Below are 27,428 nucleotides of genomic sequence, written 5' to 3' on the forward strand. Positions count from 1 at the left end.
AATGATGCACTGTCACGTTTGTGCATTAATCTGCTGATCAGACACCTCCTTCCCCGCTCCTAATCTTCCCTCCTAACCTGGGCTTTTCCCCACTCAGGCGGGGCCCCCGCTGCACCGCGCATGCGCTACCCCTGGGCCGGCGGGAGGTGCTGGCACCGCCCCTTCCGCCCAGCGCGCGGCGACACTTCCGCCCATTCATCGCTGTCGAGGGCGGCCGTTTCCTAGCGCCAGAGGCGGCGCGGCCTGCTCGGTGGAGGCCTCCGCACCGCCCGCGCCTCGGGGCCTGCCCGCCTCGGGCCTCTCCTCTCCCCGCGGGGCGGCCGCCGCTCCCTTCCGAGGGCCGCCCGGCCACAGCGCCAGCCTCCCGCCGCCATGAAGCTCGTCAGGTGAGCGGATGGCGGCGGATTGCCGGCCCCGGGGCCGCCGCGGGGATCCGCGCGCTCAGCTGCCGCCCCCGCGCTCAACGGGCGCCTCGCGAGCCCCGGGCCCTTGGGGCGGGCGGCAGCGGCGGCTCGCGCACCCCCGGGCGCTGAGGGCGGCGGCCCCGCCGGGCCGGGCCGGCACCGCTGTGTGGCGGCGGGCCCCGCGCTCCGAACCGCTGCCTCGGCCCCGGCCTGCGGCCCCGCGGAACCGTGCGATAGGGCCGCTCCTGCAGCGGGGCCTGCGCGTGTTCCGCAGTAAAAACAGCCTTTCTGAGAGATAAAAGGCCCAGATCTGGCCAGAATTACCTCCCTGAAGTAGCAACGAGCTTTAGAACGTTTCCTTTCCCGCGCAATAATGACCGTTTCGCCTGGAGGTTGAGATTCAGCGGTGTCAGTCAAGCGTCCCAGCTCCCGGTGGTTCGGTGGGATGTGGGGTTTGCTCGGGGTTTTTGTGCCTTGCTCTGGTGCAGTGCTTTAGTAAACCTCTTCATCAGGATCCATGACGCTGTGTTTGGAGGCTCAGGATGCGTGGATACTGCGTGCATGTTGTTTTTTGGTAACGGGATGTTAAGCGTTTAAGGCTTTATGTGGAAGTGAACACACTTTTTTTTTTTTTTTTTTTTTTTTTAATTTTTAGGTTTCTAATGAAGCTGAGCCATGAGACTGTGACCATTGAACTGAAGAATGGGACACAGGTGCATGGAACTATCACAGGTATGGCGGGATGGAAGGCTGTGGTAAAGTAGCACCCCTTTTCTGCTAACAGTTGGCAGCCATGGTTTGGGCTGAGCTCTTTTGTTTTGTACTCCCTCTTGTGGGGGACCTTCTTGGTAAGACGCAGGAGATGTTATTTTTTAATTTACATCTTTACGTGCAATCTTAAGGTGTGTTTGTTGCGGAGGCTGCTGGGAGACAGTAAATTTGCTATAGTCCTGGGAGCTTCTGAGCCTGACTGCAGGCTTTGCTTACAAACAGGCTGGGAGTGACGGAGGTAAACTTTTCCAAACCGTTGGCAAAGCTGGTATGAGCATGGTATTCTCTTTGAAGTTTCGCAGCACGGTAGTACTGGGGAGTTAGTTTTAGTACTGTATCAAACTTGTAGTGGATATAGAGCTAAATTTTTATAAGAAGTTTCAGTATATCTGACTTCCATTTGTGAAATTGTAATAAGCTATAGTTGCATGAAAACGTTACAGCTGATCACCAGAAGAGGGGGAGTTTTTAAATGGTAGTACAGATAAATGGCGGATGATAAGTGTTGATATGGTCTTACATCAGTTAAACTTTGTGTATAGGCAGTTTTAATTTAAAAATTATTTTTTTCTGCTGAGCTTTAGTTCTGGTTAAGGTGAACCTCTATGGTGGTGCATTTCTGCATGTACTTGCATTGATTTCATGAAACTGTTTTGGAAACAGTTGGCTTGATGGGGATACAGGGCAAAGAAGAGTCCTGGTGTCAAGAATTTGATCCCCTGCTGTTGCCAGAGATCTATCATGTTATATAAGTTTGTGGGTGTGATTGTCTGGCAGGTGCTGTGTTGTATCACTGAACTGATAGTTGCAGGAAAAGCCTTGGTGGTTCCTTATATCATTCTCATATGTATTGAAAAATGTGCAGAGTATTTTGTTTGCATTAGCAGTATTAGTGGGGGATATTATTCTGAAAACATTTGTGTTGGCATTACTTTAGAGACCATCAGGTGTGTAGGTAGAGCACATCTTATTTAATAAAGCAAACCCTTACAATTAAGTTGATGAAAGTGCTTGATCTCTTTTCCTCACTCACCCCAGGCTACTTTTAAAAGCTGTTGAAAAAAAATAAACTTCAAACTTGGCAGAGTTGTATTCCAGATGATCGGTTAAGTGCTTTTTTGGCCACTGGCAATCTGCTGAGATTTGGCAGTTAAAAACTGGCATTATTTTGCAGCCAGATCCATCAGCTTTGATTAGACCTGAATGCACCACCCTGATATCTGATTGCAGCATGCTCTGTTGAACCCAGTTAGGTAGGAAGCAACCAAACTGCTTGTCTTTCGGCCTTGGTGCTCTTGCAGGCTTCATTGTTAAGCAGAGTCTTGCTCATTTTCTGCTAAGAGTCTGTAAAAAACGTTGCATGCAAACTGTGTTTCTAAAATTACAATCTTCCCTTTATACTGGTGCATGAACCATGTTCAGAATTGCTGTGTTGTCTGCACACTCTCCTTTTCTTCCAGTTGTGTCAGTGGGACAGAGTGGCCATGCTGAAGGGGCAGGTTTCATGTAATGCAGACATTAGACAAACCAATGGGGTGGCTCAGGTGCAGTACAGGTGTCAGAGAGCTGTGTAAAATATAGAAGGGGAGAGGACAGAAACATATATGGAATACGCACAGCACAGTGGGTTCTTCTGGTTCGGGCCTGCTACTTGCCTATGTTATTTACCTTGGTGAGACATTTGACATTTTTCTTTCCGTGTGTATGAAACAAGACAATAATTATTTTACCAGAAAGGGTGGTTTGTACAGAAGTTTGAACACATGTAAGATTGCTCATGTGCCCTGTTACTGAATTAGCAGGTGTTTGCAAACTACCATTTCTATCGTTTGCCTAAATTTTTGATCTGAAAAATTTACTCTCATTTTGATCTTCATAGATTGAGATCAATTCCCATGCAAAACTTGCGACATGCAAAAAAACCCTAATATAGAACACTTTCTAATGCTTTTAGGGCTATTATTCAATACAACTCTCATTCAACTGAGACTTTTCTAGTTTTGGATTATGCTTAGCCATGTGTAGAGAGCACAGTACTGACTGCATACAATTCTTACATGCTGGCTGTTCATGGAGTTTGTAACCACACTGATTGTTCCTTGCCCTAGTGTGTTTTACATACTTCATAGAAGATATCACGCTAGTGTTAGATGTATTTTATCAGAAAATAAATGCTTCTTTGGCAGCTGGACTTTTTATAAGGCTTACAGAAAGAGGAAATGGTCTGGTTACTTTTACCCTTCAAAGCTTTGTTTTGCTTCTTTTCGAAAAAAAGCGAAAATAGTAGAATTAGACTTCTGTTATGAGCAGCAGTTTATTTGTTATTCAAGGGAATTGTTTTAACCATTTACAAAATTCCTAGGGCTCTTGCTAAGACCTAGATAAAGATCTCTAGCAATGATGTTTTGAAGGCAGCAATTGATAAATTAGCTTAATTTAAGAGAGAAAAAGACATGTAGTTTCCTTCAGGTAGAGGCTTAATTAAGGAATGGCAGAAGCAAGTGTTAATGAAAAGGATAAATCTCAAAGCATGTGCATATTAAAAATAGCCAACAAGGGACTGTTTTGTAGGTGTTCATCCCAGAAATTAGACTTGTGTTGTTTCAGGAGTGGATGTCAGCATGAATACACATCTCAAAGCAGTGAAAATGACGCTGAAGAACAGAGAACCTGTACAGCTGGAGACGCTGAGTATTCGAGGGAATAACATCCGATACTTCATTCTGCCAGACAGTTTGCCTCTGGATACTTTGCTAGTGGATGTGGAACCAAAAGTCAAATCCAAGAAAAGAGAAGCAGGTTAGTTTGTGCTTTCCCACTCTGTGTGTGTTCTGCCTTTGTGTGCATTTTAGTACTCTGAATCTGAAAACATCTGATTTGAGTGTCTTGGTATCCACATTTGGAAGCTAGTTCTTGCATCTTTGAGGGTTTGATACTGAACTAGCACAGTCTGCCTTGCCTACCTTCTAAGCATCTGTAGAACTTTCTTTGATGTGAAATTATGTGTATGAATTTCATACATCTCTTTTAAAAAATGTAAATTTTTTTTACGCTTGAGTAGATCTTAACTTATCACAGCCTCAGCATTGACACTGAAGAGATTTACATTTCCTCTTTGAACGTCTGCTGTTTCCCCAGTTTTTATGGGTAACTTCACATAACCTAATAAGAAAGTACAGAACAGCCTTTTGAACAGTGCTGAGTGCTTCACTGACATCTCACTTGATTGTGGATAGAAACAATCTGTCAGAGAACTGAATTTGAGAGACTTGAGAATCTGAGGGAGCCTAAGCTGCAGTGAGCAGCTCTCTAGCTTTGGCTCTCGGTAGCGTTTGACTGCACTCTTCCTGGAACTTTTTTCTTCTTCAAAAGGCTATTGAAGGCAAACCTTTTCCTTAGAAGCCTAATTGTAAAGAGAGTAATTCTGTTTTAATCCACTTTACTAAAGATGAATATCCAGTAAACCCAAGAAAATCTGTAGATTGTCTTCAGGCAGTATATATTTTGCCCAGTGGTTAATCTGTGTGTTTTTAAAATAATAGGTTTTAAGTGAACGCTAATTGTGCTCTAAAGTAATGTCATACCGTTTCGGCTGTAATTAGTGTTTACATATTTGAATCAGTGTTCTTTGACCCATGTGTATGCTATGAATTGGTTTGCTTACCTTAGTGTAATGCTGTAAGGAGCCCTCAGGCGTGTGCATCACAAAGTGCAATTCTTAGGGCTGCTGTATTTATAAAGGACAAGGATAAAGCTCCTAAAAGCCTTTTGCTCCTCTCACATCCTTTAAAAATAATCTGACCACATGGAGAAGTTGGAGTATGGCTGGATTACTTTTTTTCTGAACCTCACGGTGTGATGTGAACAAGAACATTGCTATTTCTTTTTACCTCTGAAGACAGAAAAGGAGCTGCGATAGCACTGTTTACTTCAGTTTAATACTGCTTTGCAGCTTCACTGTACCAAAGCACTCACAGATTGCAGCTGCGTTGTGATGCACTTGATCTTATTCTGTAAATGCCCTTGGGCTTTAGAAGCTCGTAGCACATGGTCTGTCCTTGGCAAGTGACACTGTTGGTAGAAGGCGGGATGCTGGCTGAGCGACGTACCTGGCACCTGGGCCTTGGGTCTGAGTGCAGGCACTGGGTGAACACGGCTCTGTTGGTGCACGTAGATGGTGTAACCATTGACTCAGGTGTTGATGCTTCTGTGTGTTTTACAAAGAGTCAGTCTGTTACCAGCAAAACAAGTGATGCCTTGTTTCTCACAGATTTGGCCTATACCTCCTCTTGTTCTGTCCTTACTGCATTTCTGACCTACATATTGTCAGATGGAACAGAATAATTTTTACAGCCTGCTGCTTGAATATGGATGCTACTGTGTGTCTCTTTCCCAGCCACCCACTTCCACAGAATTTTATGTTTCTTGGAATCTTTTTGAGCCTTACACTGACAAACTTGTTTGAAATTAACCACTAGTTTAAAAAATTTGTAGAGCGGCATCGTAACCTGGTGGGACAGGTCTCATTTCTTTCGGAAAAAGAGATAAAGTGACGTGTTATCACCATATGCATCATATGACCTCCAGCAGTTGCTTGCAGCCTGAATTATTCTGTGATTCTGTAGTGTTTAAAAGTAGGAGCACACAGCCAAGACCTTGGCCTGGCAGTCGTGTCTGAAATTGTCAGAAGCACCGTTGAGAACAGTAGGAGCTGTTTGGTGGTGGGATCCTTTCAAAATGCTGCCCTTTCACGTGGTGCTTGAGAAGGGCTGAGCTTGGGAATCTCACAGCATGTTAAAACTCACATTTCCCTTCAGCAGAGTGCTTAAAAATGCAATTCAAGCTGTGGCAAAAAAAAAAAAAAAAATCTTTTCCACTGTAATGAGTGGTAACAAAATATTCTTGTCTTGCATATGCTTTTTCTGAAGCCTGAAAAACTAGATTTTAGCTAAAAGAAGAGGAATCCTAGTTCTCTGTCAGACTTAAAGCATTTGGAAACAGCCAGCTGTGACACTATATCCCCTCATGTTCTGCAGTGAAACCAAAGCCAGTCACTCGTCTGTGGAAGTTGTATGCTGAAAGACCCAGTACAAAAGATGAAAATATTGTCTGAAAGTTACTGAGCATTAACAGGCTTAGTATCTGACTTACTGCTTCTCTGTGATGAGATATTGTGTTGTTTATACTAGATACAGTATGTTTTAATGAAAATCAAAGTATTCCTGGGTCTCACTTGATTTATCCTTTTTGTTTCATCTGCTAAGTTGCTGGAAGAGGCCGTGGCAGAGGCCGTGGGAGAGGCCGAGGTCGTGGAAGAGGAAGAGGGGGCCCAAGACGATAACTTCTCACCACGCAACTGCTACCAAACTCTGGGCAATTTCGGATATTTTTTTGTACAGGTCTTGTTTATGGTATCAATTTTTAATAAACTGAAATCTGAAGAACTTGTCTTTCCTTTGTTAGTAAAGCCTGGGGAGGGAGACATGCCCTGTTTCTGGAGGCTGTTACAGACTAAGCTTGTCTTGGTGGTGGTGTTGTCATTGTCAAGGTATCACCCACTCTGCAGGCTGTACAATTACCTCTTGCTTTTTGCCCCACAGTGAGAGATTTGTGTTGGTGTGTTTTAACAATGTTCATTTGGAGCGAATAACTCTTTTGTAAGGCACTTGCCATTTTCTAATGGTTACGTAATTAAGACATGATATTAAGAACCCGCATCCTGTGAGTGTGTCTGTAATGTTGTTCTGCAGAGTGACATCTTTAAAGTTCTTAGATATAATTTTACTGTTTTCTATTACACAAAGCATACAATTTAAACATGTTGCTTTCTTTATACAATGTTCACATAGGGAAATAACCAGTTCTGTGGAAGTCCTGGGTTGTTACATTAAAGTATACCTGGATATAAACTTTGTCAAAGCTAATTTCATGGCACACTTTCATTTGGGTGGGGCTTGGAAAGCAGCTTTATCACCAACTTCTTGTAGTTTACTTAAAGTGCATCCCTAGAAAACACAAAGTACAGCACAGTGCAAAATGACATACCAGAACTGGAAGTTTATGTCTTCTGGAGAGAAGAGAACTTTGCAGCTCATATAAATATACATAAACTGCTTTGCTGGACACAAATACAAAAGCAGCAGTGTTGGCCACGTTTATCTTGCATACTGTCCTGCTGACTTTTTCCCTTGTAGAAAAGAGATTATCACATTCACATTTCAAGACTTCAACTGTTTCATCTGTTGATGAAATACAGATGTCATTTCAAATACTGTGCATGGCTTTCTTGAATGGTGAGGCTACTTGCCAGTACTTTTGGAGCAGGAATGTATTTGGTGGCTGATGTTTCCACATAGGCAGTGCTATAACACAGTGGGAAAGAATCACCTAATGTGTGATGGGTTGAGATGCAGGTTAATTTTTGCTAGCTAGTGTTTTGTGAGCTGCACTTCTGTTTCTTCCCCTCTTACAGCGGCCATAGCAAAGCTTCATCTTTTTACAGAAGAGCTTTTTTTTCCTCCAAACCATTGTGGAACCTCCTCAGAGCACTTTTTGGTCAATATAGCACCCACGATGCTCAACTCTATAAGTAGCTGCTACAAATAATGGTTGCTTGCTGTTTTCCAGAAGCGCCCAGTCACTGATGATGGGGGCAAGATCTTCCCAAATCCAGCTGTCGGATTTTTCATTTTCATGCCACGGTTGAAACACTTTCCCTCTTCAGTCTCTTCCTCACAAAAGTCACTAGTGCCCCCAGGGGGATGCACATGGTGGATGCTGCCACCAGCAGCCCGATCATGGCGCGGGCATAGCCAGGGTAATCCTTTGTCACCAGCTGCCCCTGCAAGGGAGAGAAGCATTGGGTCTGTGGGATCCACGCTTGTCAGCGTCCTGCGGGCTGGAGCAAAGCTGCCCATTTCATCAGGACATCCAAGGTGCACTTGGAGGCTGTGGCACCCCTGACTGTCTCTGTGCTTTGCTTCATCCAACCATGGAAGCTTAAAATCAATAAGAACAGAGCTGCTGACAGAAATATTGGGGAAAATTTTTCTGTAAGCTCTGGGAAAGAGTGAGTTTTGGCTTGATTAGTGTTTCTTAATGAGGCAGCTTGGCACTGACCTCTGTTGGGTCTCTGCATTCGTCTCTTGGAGCCTGTGGGCTCATGCTGACACCCCGTCAACGGGCCAGGCCCACTGCGGGTCCCAAATCAGCAATGACAAAAAACCAACATGCATAATTTGTTTCTGTGTGCTAGGAACATTTCCACAAAAGGTTACGAAACCACTGATTACTCACCCAATAGTAATTATTCTGTGATAAATACACAGTTCAGCATTAGCACAGAAGTGTTTTGGCCACAAAGAAAAATGTATATGGAAATTATGAAAACTATTCCAGCAGCAGCTCAGTTCTGTTGAAATACCACTAAAATTTCATTCAAAATGCTACACTTTGAAAGTAATTTTTCTGTTTAAACTGTATTTTTCACTATGATATATGGGTCTTCAACATTAATAACATTTTACCATTCAAATGGGTTGATTAAGAATTGCGAAGGGAAATGAGTCCATTTTACAGAACCATGGCATCATTGTCACTGGGTCAAGTTTTCCCTTTCCACAAAATTAAGGGATGGCCCGACCCCAGCTGCAAGCTTTCAGAAGTCAGTTTTGTGGAACAATGCAGTTAGGAAGGAAGGCTACATCCTTTGCAGGAATTAAGGAAAATTAAAAAAACAAAACCAGTTTACCTGTGTGGCGTCCCATGCTTGGTATTGCAGCGTTCCTGTGAGGATATAGTCGGTGAGATAAAATATAAATAGGCTTATAATTAGCAAAGGACTAGCAAAAGACCACATAATTTTCCAATACCAGTTTGGCCTGTGTCCAATCATGGTGTGAAGATCTTTCTCAAATCTGTATTAAAAACAACAAAAAATATTTTGAGAGCAGCTCTATGTGTTCAATCACTACCTTGATCTGAGTTACTTCAGAACCACCTACAGAATTAAACACACAGGATGGGAAAGGGGAGTGTAGTTGTCCAGGAGACGGGTGAGCAGAGATGTGTTGTCTGAAGCACTGGCTCACCAGGATCATATAGCAGGGCTGAAATCAAATTAAAAAACAGAGAGCAGGGCTTCCAAGAGGATCCCAAAGTGCAGAAGAGGAGCTAGAAATAGGCACAGCGATTGGCCAGTGGTCACAGCTCTGTTGTCCCGCTGTGAATAAAGGAGCGTTCAAGCTTTTACCTTCTTATCCCATAGATGTAACACACGGCAATGGTTTCTACCAGCACGATGAGCAGCAGCGAGAGGGTGGCTGCGTAGTCGTTGAATATGTCAAACCAGTAATTTCCAGCCTCTGTGGTGAAGATCAGGCCGATGACACAGTTAATGAAACACACAGCACCTGTGTGGACAAAACCAGGACCCTGCTGTTACACCTGGAAATGTAACTGCTTGGGGGAAATGTACTTGTGGCTAAAAACCTGATGGGATTTCTACTGATTTCTGTCAGGGAGCAGCTTTCTTGGAGGAGAAAGATGAATTTTTTTTTGCCCTTTGGAAAATAGCTGGCTCTGTGGGTGTGAATGTGCTGGTGTATCCTTAAACTGCTGCCGCTTAGACCTGCACAGCCACAGCACATCAGCACAGCCTTGTCGTGTGTGTGTGTGTGCAGCACCTGCTGTTGCTGCTGGGCATCCAGTTAAAACAGGTTTTAAGGTGGGACAACTGATTTCCATGCCCAAACGGGAGCACGTATCACTTTTGGCCAAAGACTGACCTGGTTCAGGAGCCACTCACTGCGGGTGTCTTGACATGTCTCCTGGACCTTTGAGTTTCACTGGTCAGTAGCCACCAGCCTGAAGGAGTTGGGGTGTGTTGGGAAGCCCACAAATGCACAGCCACGAGTACCCTGGTGCTCTGAGAGCTCCCGAGGGAAGGCTCTGTACAGGCTGGGCAGGATTTCCCAAGGACAGACAAACCCTTCCAGCAGCATATTTGATAATCTCTGCTCCACCTGAGGTCAAAGAAGGACCCTCCATGGCTGTGAGACACCAAAGCTTTCGCACACATGAGCTGCTCGTGGCAGGTGCTTACCTGAGATCACCTCCTTGGGGAAACGGGCAGCGATGGCCCTGCTGTCGGTCAGCGGCGTGAGGATGGCAGCGGTGTTTCCCAGCATGCTGCCAATGCCCAGCATCAGCAGCATGATGAAGTAGAGCACCGAGTACAGCTGAGGCACCTCCATGTTTTTGATTGCTTCAGAGTAGACTATAAATGCCAGTCCTGTCCCCTGGACAGCCTGCCGGCGAGAAGCAGGGAAGAAGTGAGTTATGGGAAGCTCCTCAGCTTGGTAAGGGACATAAGAATAGGCATATATGAGACTGATCCTCCACATCGACAAAATACACCCGTGGTGGTGGTTCTGCACAGCAGAGGCAGATGAGATCTTCACCAATTTATTCAAATTGGATAGAAACTGGCACAGTCCCGCTCGTAGCAAAAACATTTGCCCCACACCTCTGCAACCTGTCCTGTCCTGCAGCTGCAGCCAGTGGCCCAGCTGCATCCCCACCTGGCTCAGTTGCTCACCAGCCAAGCGAGCCCCTTGTCAGGCTGAGCCAGTGCCCCTCGCCCCATCCTGAAGTGCAGAAATGAGCCCCACCACAGCCCCCAGCCAGGGAGGGGTGGGACATGGCCACGTGGGGCTGAGGGGCTGCCCGGGCTCAGTGGGAGAAAAGGCACAAGTCAAGCCCAGGCAGCAGCACAAAGCGGCAACTCACCGTGTCGAGCTCGGCTTCCAAGCTGCAGTTTTTAACCTGCGGTGATAACTGGGCGTATTCCTGTGGGTGGGTGGCCATGAGGTAGTCTTTCATCTCGTTGAGGTTGTCTGCTGTTAAAGAGCCTTCCTCCAGGTCAAAAGCGTTCATCAGCAGCAGGATCACCCTGGGAAAGATAAGGGGAATTCAATGTCTTTCAGGACAAAGTATAAAATTGGCACTGCTTTTACACCCTGTTGCGGTTTAGCCCCAGTCAGCTGCTAGGCACCACACAGCCGCTTGCTTGCTGCCCCGGGTTGTGATGGGGGAGGAAATCAGAAAAGTGAGAAAACTCACTGGTTGAGATAAAGACAATTTAATAAGTAAAGCGAAAGCTGCACACACAGCCAAAGCAAAACACAGGATTCATTCACTGCTTCCTGTCAGCAGATGTGTTCAGCCATGCCCAAGAAAGCCAGGCTCCATCATGTGTAAAGGCTACCTGGGGAGACAAACACCATCACACTGAACGTCCCCCCATTTCTTCTTCTGTCATACACTGAGCATGATGGCACATGGTCTGGAATATCAGTTGGGGTCAGCTGTCCCAGCTGTGTCCCCTCCCAGCCCCCTGTGCACACCCAGCCTACTCGCTGGTGGGAAGGTGTGAGGACCTGCAAAGGCCTTGACTGCTTAATAACAATGAAAACATCAGTGTGTTATCAACATTCTCCTCATACTGAATCCAAAACACAGCACTACACAAGCTACTGGGAAGAAAATTAACTATACCCCTGCCAAAACCAGGACACACTCCATCCCCTCCTCTATCAGTCCCTATTCGGGGACACTGTGATTTCCCCAGGTGGGAGCTGTGGCACTTCCAGCACAGTGCAGACACAGGTGACCTTCTGCTCATCTCTGCTTCAGAAGGAGCAGCTCCTGTGCTCACGCTGGTATTTGGGTATTTTGGGTGCTGGCCTGTGCCGGTGGGCATTCCCTTTGCCCTCTGGTCCCATTCATGCCCCATCAATTTCACAAGCCTTTTGGCAATGAGCAGCTTGGCTTCCTCTCTGATGAGCAGATAGACTGAAAGCTGTAAAAATATGAGTAAAAGTGTAACTGCTGCAGGCCCAGTGCCAGGGACCACATGTGAGCTGCTGCCTCGGGGCAGGATCCTGCAGGCTGCTGGTCATCTCCGGAGCATCACTGCCAAGGAGGCCGAGCTTCTGGCACAGGGCGAGGTCTGAGCATCACTGCATTTTATCAATTATACCCCTTCACACACCCCCCCCAAAGTGTGTGCTGAGACCAAGGTGCAGGGGAAAGTGCTGCTGTGACTTGCCCAAGCAAACTCATCCTCTTGACCTGGCCCATACCTGGAAGCAGCACCCAGGTGTCAAAAGGCACACCAGCTCTGACTTTTCATCTTTGCTTTCATGGTTTTAAATTGAGCAATTAGTTTTATTAGAGCAAAGTCAGATCTGGTCTTGGGGCAGTGCTGCCTGCTGTTACTTATATATTTGTTAAGGGTCCTCCTCTCACCTTTCCCAGTACAGCTTGAGGTGGAAAATAAGTGAAACACCAGGCTCTTACTTGTTTATACAGCTTTCGTAGTTAAACGTTGCCTTGAAGCCATAGATGGAGAAAGTCACAACGCTGGCAAAGATGGACGTGGCGCTGTTGATCAGCGAGACGATGATGGCGTGCCTCTCGCAGTTGTTGCTGGCATCGTTGTAGCTGGCGTAGGCGATGAGGCTGCCAAAGCCCAGGCCCAGAGAGAAGAAGATCTGTGTGGCGGCGCTGATCCACGTCTTGGGGTTTGACAGCTGCTCCAGCTGCAAAACCGGACGGGGAGGGCGGGAGTGTGAGGCTGTGCATGGATGCCCAGCACTGCCCCTTCCAGGCTGAAGGGGTGGAGGTGGGGACAGGCCCCTTCGTGCACTCATTTCAGCTCAGGAGTATTTTTTGGGGCAGGGTTACTGCTCAATCTGCAAGTAATATGTTGCAGCTTATGTTAACGGGCAGGTTGTTTTCTGCAGGAGAAAGCAAGCAGCTTACGGGTAGTACGGCAGAACAGCCTTCAGCTGCTCCCAGCCGGGGTTTCCAGCTGCCTGACCTAAGCTACTGCTGCAAAAATCCAGCATAAGGAGAGCTGACAACTTTTAAAAAGCTATATGTTTGATAGCTAACATTTCATGAAAAATTCAGCATGTTTTTTCCTCTACCTTTGGTGTGAACATGTAGACGAGCCCGTTCACAGCTCCATGAAGTGTTAATCCTCTGATGAGGTATATGATGAGAACGCAGTATGGCAAAGAGGCTGTTACATACACGACCTGGGGGAAGGAAGGGAAATACCTTGGTGTAAAGAATACACAAAACTGATAATAGTAAATTAGCTCTTTCTCACATTGCTTAAATAATTTCCGTTGTTATTTTTTTTTGCTACCTTGTATTAATCTTTAAAGAAATATTTTCAGATAAATCTAACTTTAGATTTAGGTTTTAGGGAAGCAAGCTTTTATTAAAAATAAAGACCTGTGCTACTGCTTCCAGGGTTTTCTCTTTGATTTTAAAAATAAAAACAAGATTTAAAGTATTTACAGCATTTACAAACTCAGTTGTGCAGCATTTAGTGGAGTAAGATGAGTTTGCAACCATCTGTCAAGAATGCAAAGGTCATCCATCACCTGCTCTAGGAGGAAGACGAGGATGCCTCATAAAAGGTCAAAAATCAAACTTGAAAGAAACTATTTTAATCCAGGTCTGAAAAAAGACATTGGCTTACTGTAACCCAGATGGGGAATGGGGGGGGATTAAATCTTTTTGGTTGTCTTCCATGAGCTTTTGATCAGATCCCTGAATTAGAACCTAAATGTCCACATTGGAAAAAAACACTTGTGGGGAAAAAAAGATAATCCAATCACCTTCTCTTTGCTGGGGTGTTCTCCAGTGGCTCACCCAGAAACTTATATAAAAACTAACTCCCCAAATAAAAGAAGAGAATCAGCCAGTTAATTACCAAGTATTCCTCCAATTGGCAGCTGCCAGCCGTGCCAGCTGGCATCTGCCTTGCCCCATCACACACCTGGAGACAGAGCGTCTCCACCTTCCCCAGCAGGACAGCCCTGTGCCCGCTGCCCAAAGCCCCTGCTGTGCCTGCACTAGGGGTGCAGGGGAAGCCCCAGGTGACCTCCAGGGACGATCAGTCCACCACCTCCCTGGGCAGGCCATTCCAATGCCTGACCACCCTCTCTGTAAAGAATTTCTTTCTAATATCCAGCCTAAATTTCCCCTGGCAGAGTTTAAGCCCATGCCCCCTTGTCCTATTGCTAACTGCCTGGGAGAAGAGACCAATCTCCACCTGGCTAGAACTTCCCTTCAGGTAGTTATAGAGAGTGATGAGGTCACCTCTAAGCCTCCTCTTCTCTAGACTAAACAACCCCAGCTCCCTCAGCCTCTCCCCATAGGTCTTATGCTCAAGTCCCTTCACCAGTCGTGTTGCTCTTCTCTGGACTCGCTCCAGCACTTCAATGTCTTTCCTGAACTGAGGGGCCCAGAACTGAACACAATACTCCAGGTGTGGCCTCACCAATGCAGCGTACAGGGGAAGGATCACTTCCCTTGTCCTGCTGACCACGCTATTTATGATACAGGACAGGATACCATTGGCCATTTATTTGTGTCTTTTTTGTCCCCAAAGCCAGCTGCAGCAAGTTTAGGAGGTTATTCTTAGTTTACAGTCTCTTGGCTTTCTGCGTTCAGCTAAGACGATTTGGGGATTACAGCCTCCAGCTCGCTGCTTAGTGCAGCCTCAGCTGGGACATTGCTTTTTTTCCCCCCCGCCTTCCTCTGTGAGTAAAGAGTGAAAATGTCCAGTAGATATCTCTTTTTTTCCTTGCAAAAACTGAGGAACAGATGTCTCCTGACACAGCTCTGCTGCAGCAGGTGACTTTCCACAGTGCCAGCAGCCTGGCAGCTGGTTTTGCAGCAGAGGTGGCTGCTTTTATAGGACTTGCCTAGTTTGGTGGGGGGGGTTGTGTGGGTTTTTTGGTTGGTTGGTTTTCGTTTGTATTTTGGTTGGTTGCTTGCTTTGGTGTTTGTTTTGGGTTTTTTTTTTTTTTTTTTTTGTTTGGGACGTTTTGTTGGTTGGTTGGTTTGGGTTTGGTTTTATGGTGTTGGTTTTTTTTTTTTTTGGGGGGGGGGGGCGGGCAGGCAGGTTTCTCTGTGTGTTATTTTGTTTCATTTTGTTTTAATATCACTCAATGTTTTGGCTGAGCCTCCCTCAGTTGCAGCTCGCCAGGCTGGCAGAGACAACGGCACCGGTTCCACTGGGGGGTGATGCCATAACCCCAAGCACCAGCAGCCACAGCCCCCCTTTTTGGCACTTGTCTGTCCTCCCCATGTCCCCCTGGGGCTTGGCAGGGCTGCACCTGCCTCTCACCTTGCCGGTGGACTCAGTGCCACGGAGGATGCAGAGATAGACCACCAGCCAGGCCAGCGTCAGGCAGAGCGCCTGCTCCCACTGGATGCTGCCGCTGGTCTCCAGCGATGGGGAGATGTTCAGGGTCTGCCGGTACCAGAAGTACTGGGTGGACGACGTCTTCTCGCACTCCTCCTCGTAGCCTGTGTGGTTGGTGTTCAGGGGGCAGGTGGCCCATGGCAGGGGGTCCTGTGAGGGAGAAGAGGGGTGAGTGCCTGCTCCCAGCATGGTGGGTAGAGCTGGGGAGCCCGTGGGGGACAGAGGGAATGAAGATGAGGGTGGCTTCCTGGACCCTGGGCTTGCCTGTGTCCACATGGTGCTGCCTGTGTCTGACCCTCTCCCCTGGGGACGACCCTCTCCCCAAGAACTGATCCTTTCTGACTATCTCCCCAAGAACTGAGCTTCTCTGACCCTCTCCCCAGAGACAGACCCTCCCTGCCTCTCTTCCCTGGGGATGACCCTCCTGATCCTCTCCCCCAGGGCCCAACCCTCTCCCTTGCTTTCGGACAGACCCACCCCAGAGTGCAGGATACCGTGGCCACCAAGGCACGTATAAGCAAGGCACCCTGGGGCTGGCCTTGACCTGTGTTTTGAGAAGAAACTCTGATGCCCCTGGGGATCCCCCAGAGAGGGAGATCCTTGACTCATTTTTTCACCCCAGAAAAGCCCTGGGAGGGTTTCTGGAGCTTTTGTTCCTCCTCAGCTGATGATGGTGCCGGGCAACATCCAGCACTGATGCAAAGCCACCAAGACCATGTGGCCACGGTGAGGTCAAGCCGTGCCACTGGGCACCCACGCACCTGGAAGGAGTGGAAGAGGTACCAGAAGGCCCAGGCGTTTATCACATTGTAGTACATGGAGAGGAAGAAGGAGACAACGACGCTGGCAATACCTGTGGGCATGGAAGGAGGCATTCGGTCAGGGATGAAACCCCAAAACACCCAGAGCCCTGTAACACTCTGGAGGGGCTTTGCCTCTGCACAGTGCATGTCGTGGCTGCTGCAGCCTCCCCCTCCTCCCAACAGGGCTATCCTGCACTAGATTTTATACTTTAGCTCCTTGGAGGGTGAATATTTAATATATCATTAAAAACAAAATGTGCTTGTAAGCAAATTAGAGATAATTTGGGCTATCAGGATAATTTAATAACTTAATGTAGCTAAGAGTGGACATTACTAAACGGCAGGCAGCAATGGGAGGAAATTATGGCACCATTTTATCACTCAATATTAAGCTTGTGAAGATGATGCTCTTGGGGTCAAGGGCCAGTGTGGGCAGCCCCAGGGGCTGGGCTTCACACTGTGATATTTGCAGTCTGCCTGAGGGCAGGGGGACTGACACCTTCATGCCCAGGGACCTGGTAAGGTGAGCCAGGGTCTGGCCCTGATGTCCTGTGGGGGACGGGGTAAATGCTTTGCTCAGCCTGGTGAGACACAGTGAAAACACAGTTCCCACCCGGTTTCTTCTCTGAAAAACAAAGCTCTCTGTTCAAAAATCACCCAATGGTCCCAAAGAGCTTGAAAATAAAGATGGAAACTGAGAACATACCGACGCCGCAGAGATAGGGACTGATTATTTTCCAGGCGCCGATGCTGCCCTGACGCATGCGCTGCCCCACGGCCAGCTCCAGGTAGAGCAGCGGCATCCCCTCGGCGATCAGCATTATAAAATACGGGATCAAAAAGCCACCTGCAAGAAAAAACCAGCAGACAGCCTTCAGCAGACCTGCAGCATAATAAACACCATGGTCAAATCGCTCCACTGGTGTCCCAGCAGGTCGCTGGACCTGGGTCCTGTCCAGGCACTTTGTTTATAGAGGGCACAGCACAGCCCTGAGGGACATCTCATGGGGTTTCAGGTGGCATACCAGATGCCGGTGGGCACCAAGCACCTGGGCATGGGGAATTTTCCACATGCACTTGGCAGCGCTGGGGTTTCCGTTGTTAAGCTGTGCCGGTCATGACAGCAGCACAGTGGGGCTTCCCAGGTGCTCCACGTGCTGTTTGAGCAATGTTCGGGGCTGGGGCTGTTAAAGGGTAACTAACTGCCAGCCAAACCTTGTAGAAGATAACGAGAGAGGACAAGAGAAAGATTTACTTTGTGTGCGGTGTTCTGTGGCAGAGACAAAGTGTTCAATGAAAAAGCAACAGCAACGTCGTTGCTGAATAGAGAGTAAACATATTGAAGTCTGGCCTGGCTTAAAAAAAACAAATAAACCTACAAAAAAAGTCCTCCAAAACTTCATGCTGAGCCCTCAAACACCAACAAAGTGGTGAAGCTATTTACCTGGGGTCCCACCTGCATGAGCGGACCCTGGGATGGAGGCACATGGCTGCCTCCTGCCCCATGTCTGCTCAGCCTCGCTTCCCCAGCACAGAGAACCACAGGGATGCTCCTGCAGAAGAGGAGCAGCAGGGACGGGTGGGCAGGCAGCAAGGGAGAGGAAAGTATCTTCCCACCCAGCAACCAGGGTGCGCTTCGCCTTAAACTTCTGCTGCGAAAAAAGAAAATACCCTCGTCCTCGCCTTGGGACTTGCTTCAGAAAGAGCTGTGGACTGAGTCAAAAACTGGATTTTTGTGAAGGCTTTCCTGCTTCCCTTTTTAAAGAAAGCCAAAAATATTTACGTAAATATCCCTTATTTAGGATTTAATCAGCGGCATTAACATTCCTTGCAATGGGCTTGATGCAGCACCACAGAGGAATGAACTCCAGGCAGCAACCGAGGCAAAGAACTGGAAATAAACACTGCACAATAATCCGGTTTATTCTGGGAATTAATTTCCCACCTCCTGGCTCTATCATTATTAACAAGCCCTTTGTTAGTCTGTTAGATAACTTCTATGCCACAAGGGAGCTGTCAGAGGTTTAAGGGCTCCCACAGCCGCTCTGTCCCACTGGGGTGCGAGCTGCCCCAACAGCCACCGAGGGGAGTTTCGTTTTGTCCCACAGCAGGAATCAGCGTCAGGCCCTTTGCAAAGTCTTTTCCACCCTGCCAGCATCACTGCCATGTGCTTGGCGTTGGCTGGGCCACCTTGCAAGGAGAAGGAGCACCTACAGGCTTGCTCTTCTCTCTCATGTCCCTCCCTGCCCCCAGCTCTGCATCCTGTTTGTGCACAGATCTTGCCACAACACTTCTTTTTCATAAAGGATAGAACCAAAATGCCTCACAGAAGTGACTCAGGGCAGCTGTACGAACCAGCTCCATATCCACTGTGAACAAGACATCTCCAATGACCAGGCCAGACCCCTGCAGCTGGCACAATGTGTGGATTGCACCCCAGGTCTGGTTGAGACACCAGGCTTGACCAGTGGCATCCTCACCTCTGCTCAGCATCCCACTGGTGCCCAGGGGCTTCCTCACTCGGGGCTGAGAGCTGCTGAGCACCTGCCCTGCTGTCAACCCATCTCAGTGTAGTTTCAGCCTGGCCCAGCCTGCTGTCAGACAGACTAATGGCACCTACAAGGTCTGAGTGCACCTTGCTGTTTTCAGGTCAAGTTCTCTGGCGGTGAGCGAGGAGAAGGAGGCAGTATGCTGATGAATGGAAAAGCAGGAGGCTGTAAATTGTGCAAACACCGTGTTTATGAGTATCATCAGCAATAAAGGCTCTATTGCTCTGCCGGGCACTGGCTCTGTGCTTTTCTGCCAGGAAGATGCCAAACAAGTAGCTGGCATCCCCCACTAAGCCCTGTGCCTGGCATATCCAGCTTTTAAATTCCTGAAACGATGTTTTGTCTGCGTGGATTTGCAGACCCCTGGAAAGCCACTGAATCCTTTTTAAGAGGGCAGTGAAAAACAATTAAGAAAAACAAAACCTGCTGTCAGGGGGTTTAGTTTCACAGTAGGGACAGCTGCCTCTCCCCTTGGAAATTTAACAAGGCAGGACAAAGTAGGAGAAATTACACTTATAAAAACATGCTTTTCAGAAAATACTTGAGTTTCTTGAATCTTTTTTTCTTGTTAACCAAGTGTTCTGCTTTTGGTTACATTTCAGACCATATTTACCATCTACTACACTACTAGTGAGTGACAAGATGAGGGTAAAGCCACACAAAGACCCCAGTGTCTGAGTTTTGCTGTCCTTCAGGATGTCTGCCAAGACAGGCTCCTAGTGAACTAATCACATGCAGTTTAATTGTGTACAGAAACACTTGCATTTTAAGCTTTGTGCTAGAGTTCTGTGTCAGACGTGAAGTCCTTACCCTCAAAAGTGTCTTTGTAGAGGAATACACCCCGAATTGCTGCACATCTATCACTTCTGCTATCTGAAACATCTAAGAAAGCAGCACCTGGCTTCTACTGCCATTTCACCTATGTATCATCTGGATTTTTACAACCTGATCCCACAGAGCAGCTCTGATGCTGTCCCAGCACTGAGATGGTTTTGCAACAACCAGCAAGAAGAAACTCCTACCGCCGCACGTGCATTTAAAAGCAAGATACAAGTCAACAACCATAAAACAAGTGAAAAGCACTTAAACATCTCTGTGTGTTTCTTCCTGATAGGAGGAAAAGGTGGAAGCTGACCAGAAGCAAATGAGGAAGATGCTCGTCATGTCACTTAATGCACAACTGAAATTGGTCCAACACTACAACAGATGCAGCACAAGAAGCAGTATAAAACTGCGAGGTCATATAAAGAGAAGCTCTTTATAAGGATCCTTCAAAATGTGGTCATTAACTAGTGGTACTTGTATGCTAGAAAAGATTATTAGTGTTTGGTTTTAATTAATCTAATTAACTAACTTTTGATTTCTAAGGAAAAACATCTCTAGCTGGTATATGATACAGACATCATCTTTCTCCAGTTTGGACCTGGGAGAGTGATGAACTTTCAAAGAGCTTTTTTCTTTCTTTAGCCCAAACCAATTTATTTCCTGTTTTCAAAACTTCCCAGAAGACTTTAGCTGTGGAACGCCTGTTGATTAAGGAGTTTCAGCCAACTTCAAGGCAGATTTGCAGCCAAATTATCACCTCCTAAAGTAAGGTTTTCTATAAGAGACAACACATTAATGACAGCACCTTGAAATGATACGGCTGATCCTTAAATTGTATCAGCATAGGCATTTCTCTTTCTCAGTATGTTCCAAGTGAACTAACAAGGAGCTGAACTAGTTTCTGATGCCTTCGGAGTGGTCCGATGTAAGAAAGTAATAAATTAATACCATGTGGACTTATATCCAGATGTAAGTCCTACATCCATTCTTTCTACAAAACGTGGGCCTTCCAACTGTTTCACTGCACTTCTAGGAAACAAGTGCCACTGTATTGGGGCAGCTGCAGGTAAAAGCCTTACGCTAAAGAGTGCGTAAAATAAAGCAGCAATAGAAGAGATTGCACACCAACAAAAAGCCTGACCTTCCACTCTGCCCTGGACCCCACAGGGTGGACAGGGCATTTGCATGGACAATGTACTTTAGGATTTAAAGCTTGCCACACTCCTCCTCAAGGGAAGCAAGAAACATAAGCCACGCTTACCTCCTCCATACATCTGACATAAGTATGGAAACCTCCACACGTTTCCCAGCCCCACAGCATAGGAAATGCAGGCGAAAATGAACTGCAGAGAATTGTCCCATAGTGGCCGGGATTTCTCCATTGCCGGTGTGGAGCCTTCCTGCCTTCACTCTTTCAGGTGCTCTGCCAGCCCTGCCTCGCACTCCACGCCAGCCCGGCTTGAAGGGGAGGGAAAGGCGGAGGAGCTATGCTTGCCAATTCCTATCAAGCTTTTTAATTACTAATCTTATTAACAGGCACATACTGAAGTAGGAATGCTGGTAAATAGATTATAGACACACAGAACTATAAAATTGGTACTTTGGGTGAATAGCTGCTTGGGTTTTGATTGGCATTTCTGGGAAAGATGTAAGCCCAGGAATTTTTGTCAGCTCACATGCTGACTTGACACAGGGAGGAAATAACACTGGGGCTGCAGCTTGGTTTTGGGAATGCAATACTCTTTACCCACAGGGCTCTCTTCCCTGGGGGTGGCATTTGCGTGTGTGAGGCAGCAGCTTGGATTTGAAAGCACAGTGATGGGGTTCCCACACCATTAAGACTAAGCTTAGTAGCTGTCAGAGCTGGGCTTTATTCCCAGTGTCCCTTGCCCTAAACATGTTCTTGGGCATTCCATCACTTGCACACTGGTGCTCACCCCAACCAGCCCTGAAACAGTCCTCATCAGGCATGCAGGTCCCCCGCCTGCTCCAGCCCTGAGTACAACGCTCAAGTTTGAGGCTCCAGGAATACCACCCTCCCTCCACGTGCCCTGGGTGTGTGAGACTGTGAAATGGCCCAGTCTCTTTTCACTTACCTTTGTGCTCAAACCTCACTGCTGCAGATGAATTTCTCTGAGGGGGCTGCCATTTTAAAATACTTTTAAGTAGCAGGGACCAACTATATACAAAGGCCACTGGGAAAAAAGGTGCCTATGGCCCATTGTCAAGGCAGAAGGACCTAGGAGACCTTTGGGTCATTTGACCACACACTGTGAGATACCAGGTCTGGACATGAACCCTGTGTGCTTGGGCCCCTGCCAAGGTAGACATTGAGCTCAACCACTTCAGACAGGTCTCCTGGTGAAGGAGGCTACCAGTAGTATCCGTAACAATAAAATGGGGCTGAAGAAGTCCAAGGACTCAGCCTCCTGCCACACCAGGACAGGGCACCTTTCAGGTCTGTTTTACAAATAAGACTTGCTCAGCTGCCATCAGTCTCATTCCTCCAGCACCAGCAATTTGCTCCTTGCCAGCACTCTGAGTGCTGTTCCAGCATCCCATCGGTTACTGGCAGAGCTGAGGCACGCAGCTGCGGGTACAGGTGAGAACCCCTGCCACAGGGCCTTTGGACATGAGCCCAAACTGCAGCGTATGTCATGCAGCGTTGTTGAGACCAGCAGAACCACTCTGGTGGACTTGCTGACCATCCACTTGTAGTAACAAAGTCACAAAGCAGGACGCCACTTTTTTTGCATGCTAGAACAGGTGACTGCAAGAGGTTTATGCATCTCCCATAAGCAAATTCATTCTTCATGGTGTGTTTTAGCGCTGCTAGAAATTGAGGTTGTCATCGGAAAACATCAGGGTTTGCCAAATCCTCCCAGCATATGGCTTTGAGAGAGCTCATGGTCTTCTGCAACATCCTTGCAGTTCTTGTTTTGCCTGCAGAACTGCAACATGCCAGCTAGCCCTGGAAATATGGTAACCTTGAATTCTGCTGGAAGGAAAAATCCAAGGTAATTTTAGATCCATAAACCATTAAACTGAAGGACACACACTCAAAAACTACAGATACATTAACTATCCCACATGACAAACACTTTTGCAAGTTATTAAAAAGTTAAATGTCCATCACTGCCTGTGATATTTATTATAAATGATGATTATAAATAACTTACAGCATTTAATAACTCACAGGCAGGACAGCCTTAAAAAATAGCACATCACTAGCACTTGGGGTGCTTCTGTGTGAATAGATTGTTGCTACTGATGAGCATAATCAAGTTAAACATTTCCTTGGCTCTTTACCTCCCTCCCATTACATTTCAAACTAGTTTACTAATGGACTGGGAATACTGTGCAGGTGGAGTGTCCTCGACTTGGCTCAGGCCAGATTGTGAAGTTCAGATGCAATTAAAGGCATCCTTGCCTCTCTCACAGATGTCAGTCTCCTAAGCAGCTTGGATCACAAATGACTATGAGGTTTTTATTCAAGGCAGTCATGCACACAGGCACACAGCAAAGTGCCTGCCATCCAGTGGCTTCCTAAGAGACAGGCTTTAAATATATTTAAAGGTATTTATGCAGATAACACTCATGAACTCTTGCTGCAAGACTTTCCACACATACCAGAGATAATCAATATGCTATTTCCAATGCTATTCAAGATCTTATCTCCTTTGAACTTCCTTCATTTGAGCTGGGGAAGACTTCAGGGACAAACATACGCCTCTAGTAGACACATGCAAGAACTTTTGATTATTTCACTGCTCATGCTAAAGGAATAATAGTGAGAAATACCTAAGAAATTTGATAGTGTGGGGTTTGGGGGAAGTGGGTGAGAAAAGGTGGGGATTCAGCTCCTCAGCAAGCCAGGGACTGATGGGACAGCATGAGAACTGCCCCATGTAAACCTAATCAGAAGGTGTTAAACAAAGCAGAGAATCCCATTTCTCATTGAAGCAAAATTGGAAGCACTCAGGTGAATGTACCGACTGAAAATCCTGGGCTGGCGTCTCTTGACAGCAGCACAGTAAGAAGCCAAGCGCTTCTCCCAGCTACTTAAAACACAAACAAAAAGGGAGTCTGGAGTCCTAGCAACAGGTTGGGGACCTTCATTTGAAGGTGGGAGAGAAGCTTAACAGATACATTGCCAAAAGAGATGTAAAAAAGGGAGGAAGGAATAACAAACAGCAGTGGAAGAAATCCAATAGAGACAACTCCTAGATTATTCCACCAGGTAGCCTGGACTTTATTATGCTACATCCAGCAGGTAGAACTATAACGTCTAGATTTAAAGGTAAACCCTCTGGGCTTTCCTTGATGAACCAGGTATGTGGGAAAAGGACAGTGCCAGCAGGGGCCAGCTCTAGTGTTTAGCATCTGCCACTCCAGGAGGCACTCCTTTCCAAAGGGAAACATACTGGCTGTTAGCTTATTAGATGATTACCAAAGGGAAGTGATGGAGGAGTCTCTACAGCCTCTGCAAATGTTTAGTGATGCTATCAAGGGACGCAGATATACAGCCAAGAGAGCTGCAGCCCTCACATACAATTTCTCTGTTTGGATTCATTGTTCATAGCTCCTACTCTAACCTCCATGTTTCCTTAATTTAGGAGAAAGAAAGAATCCAGCTGGATTCCCAGACCTTTGACAACTCACAGGCCATGACAACTGTTGGGTAACTGCTCTACATGTCATTGGAGATTACAGTTAATTCTAAAAGCAGTTATTGGGATTGCAATTATTCCTTCCAGCTCATCACTACTACCTGCTGCTTAGTTCCAAACTGTAGATGATGCCTTTGAAGTCTGTATCCCGAAGTCATACCTAGCCCCTTAATCACCCTTAAAACTGTTGTGCGTTACCTCAGTCTCCCCAAAAGAAGTATGCCTGAGAAAAGTCCTTTTTATTCTCCTTGCTTTTCTTTAGAGCCACCTTCTGACTGTGTGTTTTCTGGGGTAGTCCCTCCACGAAGGTGCACTGAACGCCGTTCTGATTCACAGAATTGCACCCAGCTCACCCAGACCTCAGAACTGGCCCATGTAAAGCAAAAGAGCCACAAAGTGGCACCTCACTAAAATCAAAAGGATACTTGGCCTATTCAGTCGCTTCTGCTCCTTGTCTTCTGCCTGTTCATGCTTTTTCTCGGTCGAAGCTTGCCTGCAGTTTGGGGAGGTCTCCAGGCAGCTCTCCTGTTCACCAGCAGCTGTCGGTTGTGAGCTGCCCTGGCAGAGTCCTGCACCAACTACTCAGCATCACCATTACTTAAACAGACACTCCAAGACACTACATTAACAAGTTCCTAAAAGCAATAATTAAAAAATAATAAAAAACCCCCAAATCTCTAGATATTAAGACTGCTGAAACAGAGTGACATGTATCTACCCACCTTTATCTGGAGAAGAGTTGACTCCAAATAGACCGCCTAACATTTCAGGATATGTCTGAGAGGAGACTATAAGGAAGGCAGATGTAGGTGCCTTCAGCAAGAGTCCTATACATCGCCAGAGCAGGGCAAGAATCTTGAGCCAGTGCTTTCACTGGGACATTGTAAAATTAACAGTCATAGTATAACTCCATGGACATATTCTCTGTTCAAAGTCAGTTGGAAACATTTACAATAATAATTACGATAATAATTCTCACTTGCTCACATACAAACTTACCTTCAGATTACATAAAATAGTTTTTTAATGTGTTATAAAAGGCCTGGCCTCCTAGAATGGCTCAAACTTTTTAAGCTTGATCCATTCACCAACCTGACATCCCAAGATGACTCATATTTCATATTTCCTGAGGCAGTAAGAATCAATTTGGCTGTGATCTGGCAGCATTTGGCATCATGCAGAAGCCAAGAACAGTCCTTGCTAATGTCAGAAGAGGGAAATCAAACTGAGGAATCTTAAGAACTTTTTAGCTGGATTGAAATCTAAGTCCCTGACAGATGACTGTGAGCTTCCCAAAAGCAAGGTATGTGAGAAATGTCCAAATTGCAGCTGTCCTTACATCGATCTATCAAATACTGACGAGCACTTGCAATTTAAGTGCTACATATTAGTATTCATCTTAGGACAGTAAAAGAAGATGGCTACTATCCACAAGAGAAAAACAGATTAAGGAGTACTTCATGAACAGTTACAGAACATCAGGTAATATCCTGTCTCATTAAGAAGGCAGCATGCAGCACTGTGGGCTCATTTATTAATGGCCAACTGCTGAATTCAAGTCATGGTTACAGCATAGGGTTGTCTGACAGTTGTCCGAGCCAACACTAATGAAGCTGAGCTGCCTGTATTTCATTTCCATAGAAAACATGCTTCAGTTTGGAGGCAAAAAAAAAGAAACAAAACTCACCCATCTTGAAAGAGATTTGATTCCTGCAGATCAGCCAGTTATAGAGAAATTTGCTGTTTAAACATTCCTTTCAGGCATAACTAATGAATAGCTGAAGCAGAAAAAAATGGATGATGTCTATTTGAGCAGTATAATGAACTTCTGGAAAACAAAGGCTGGCTAAAGCAGTATTAGAATTTACACTTCAGAGAAAGAAGTGAAGTTTTAGAAACATCAGACACAATCAGCAGAGGTTCAGATGTCATCTCCCTCTTCAAAACATTGTACCTATCTCAATAAAAGGAGAACTGCTGTTGTATAATGCTCCAGGTCTTCTCTTACAGGTACCTCATCTTTGACAGGTACATCACCTTTGACAGATGATGGATTTTTCCTCAAGAGCTCCACACAAGACCTTTACCTTAGCCAGTGTGCAACACAAACCAATGACAGCATCACACTGATCTTATACTCACTAAACTGGCAATCTGAGAGAGGCCATCAAAGTCAGTGTTTCTTGTAGAGAACTGTGCAGTGCAGAATTGAATTACCTTACTCGTTTGAGGAATAAAAAGGTCTGTAACCACGCTTGCCTATAGCTAACTTATTTCATTGAGACCTATCCATATTATGAGGTTGAGAGTATGCTTTGTTGTTGAAATGGTCTCTAAGCAGATCATGAAGACCTATCACAGAGACAATATTCTAGCTAAGTCAACAGACAAAAGATTTATCAGAAATTTAAAAAAAGCAGCAGAAGTCATGGATTCTCCATCTATCTTCGCCCTTTACCTGCCATTTTAGAAACAGTAACTGATCTCATTAAAATGAGTTTCATTATGATGAAAAACACAATATTCAACCAGACAAATACTCCTGTTGGTGTCAATGTAACTGCTTCAAGCAAACACATGCCAGAAAGCTCTTTGGTACATCCTTATAAAGAACTTAACATTTTAGTGACTGTACAAGGGGTAAAACGATACCTTTCATGAATTTAACTGACTCTGCACAAAGAGTATGTCACGCCATAGAGCCCTACTGTTGTGCTACAGCAATATTGTGCTACAGACACAGATACTTTATCCCAGACCAATCTTGCTTAGTCAGTGGGGGCAAAAGGACAATAAAAGAACATACAGGCTGCAAAGGTATGGCAGATATCACTGAGAAATCACTGCTTAAGCAATTGTAACAGCTTTGCCTATTTGAGAATGAATGAGAAAAAATATTCAATTTCAGTTCAAGCAGTTCCAGAGATGAGCACTGTTAAATGCCAGTGTCTGTAGCACACACAGAGCAGCTTTTTCCCAGCCCTGCCACTAGTACACTTTTTCACAGCTGTTTGATGTGGTGTGGCTTTGGGCATCAATCTGTAATTTAAATGCCTGCATTTCTGGCAAGATTCTTCATTGATCTGCCACTACTTTCTACACTTATTTAAAAAAAA

General features: G+C 46.1%; 2 protein-coding genes across 5 annotated transcripts; one reads left to right on the forward strand and one right to left on the reverse strand.

The window, feature by feature from the left end:
• Positions 1-166: 166 nt before the first annotated feature.
• SNRPD1 (small nuclear ribonucleoprotein D1 polypeptide) lies at positions 167-6,619 on the forward strand. Its single transcript, XM_082043932.1, has 4 exons — positions 167-386; positions 1,060-1,136; positions 3,783-3,974; positions 6,440-6,619. Exons 1-4 carry the CDS (start codon positions 373-375, stop codon positions 6,514-6,516), a joined length of 360 nt encoding a protein of 119 aa, XP_081900058.1. The 5' UTR covers positions 167-372; the 3' UTR covers positions 6,517-6,619.
• Positions 6,620-7,233: 614 nt separating this feature from the next.
• On the reverse strand, positions 7,234-21,024 carry SLC6A20 (solute carrier family 6 member 20; the record flags this gene model as incomplete). 4 transcript variants are annotated; one of them, XM_082043929.1, is made up of 11 exons in its annotated part: positions 7,234-8,016; positions 8,926-9,091; positions 9,427-9,586; positions 10,279-10,483; positions 10,965-11,127; positions 12,537-12,778; positions 13,169-13,279; positions 15,388-15,615; positions 16,227-16,318; positions 16,975-17,115; positions 20,904-21,024. In XM_082043929.1, 11 exons carry the CDS (start codon positions 21,022-21,024, stop codon positions 7,867-7,869), a joined length of 1,779 nt encoding a protein of 592 aa, XP_081900055.1. In that variant the 3' UTR covers positions 7,234-7,866. The 4 variants fall into 4 exon arrangements, with proteins under 4 accessions (XP_081900055.1, XP_081900054.1, XP_081900057.1 ...); XM_082043928.1 differs by having other exon boundaries at positions 12,537-12,838; XM_082043931.1 differs by lacking the exon at positions 16,975-17,115.
• Between the last annotated feature and the right edge of the window lie 6,404 nt (positions 21,025-27,428).

This window comes from Streptopelia decaocto (genome assembly GCF_964273445.1).
Source record: "Streptopelia decaocto genome assembly, chromosome: 2".
NCBI lineage: Eukaryota > Metazoa > Chordata > Aves > Columbiformes > Columbidae > Streptopelia > Streptopelia decaocto.

Bases quoted from the DNA above. Each gene is read 5' to 3' on its own strand.
- SNRPD1 (XM_082043932.1), top strand. The intron at 1,137-3,782 runs GTATGGCGGGAT...GTGTTGTTTCAG, and splicing joins GGTGCATGGAACTATCACAG to GAGTGGATGTCAGCATGAAT. The intron at 3,975-6,439 runs GTTAGTTTGTGC...TCATCTGCTAAG, and splicing joins ATCCAAGAAAAGAGAAGCAG to TTGCTGGAAGAGGCCGTGGC.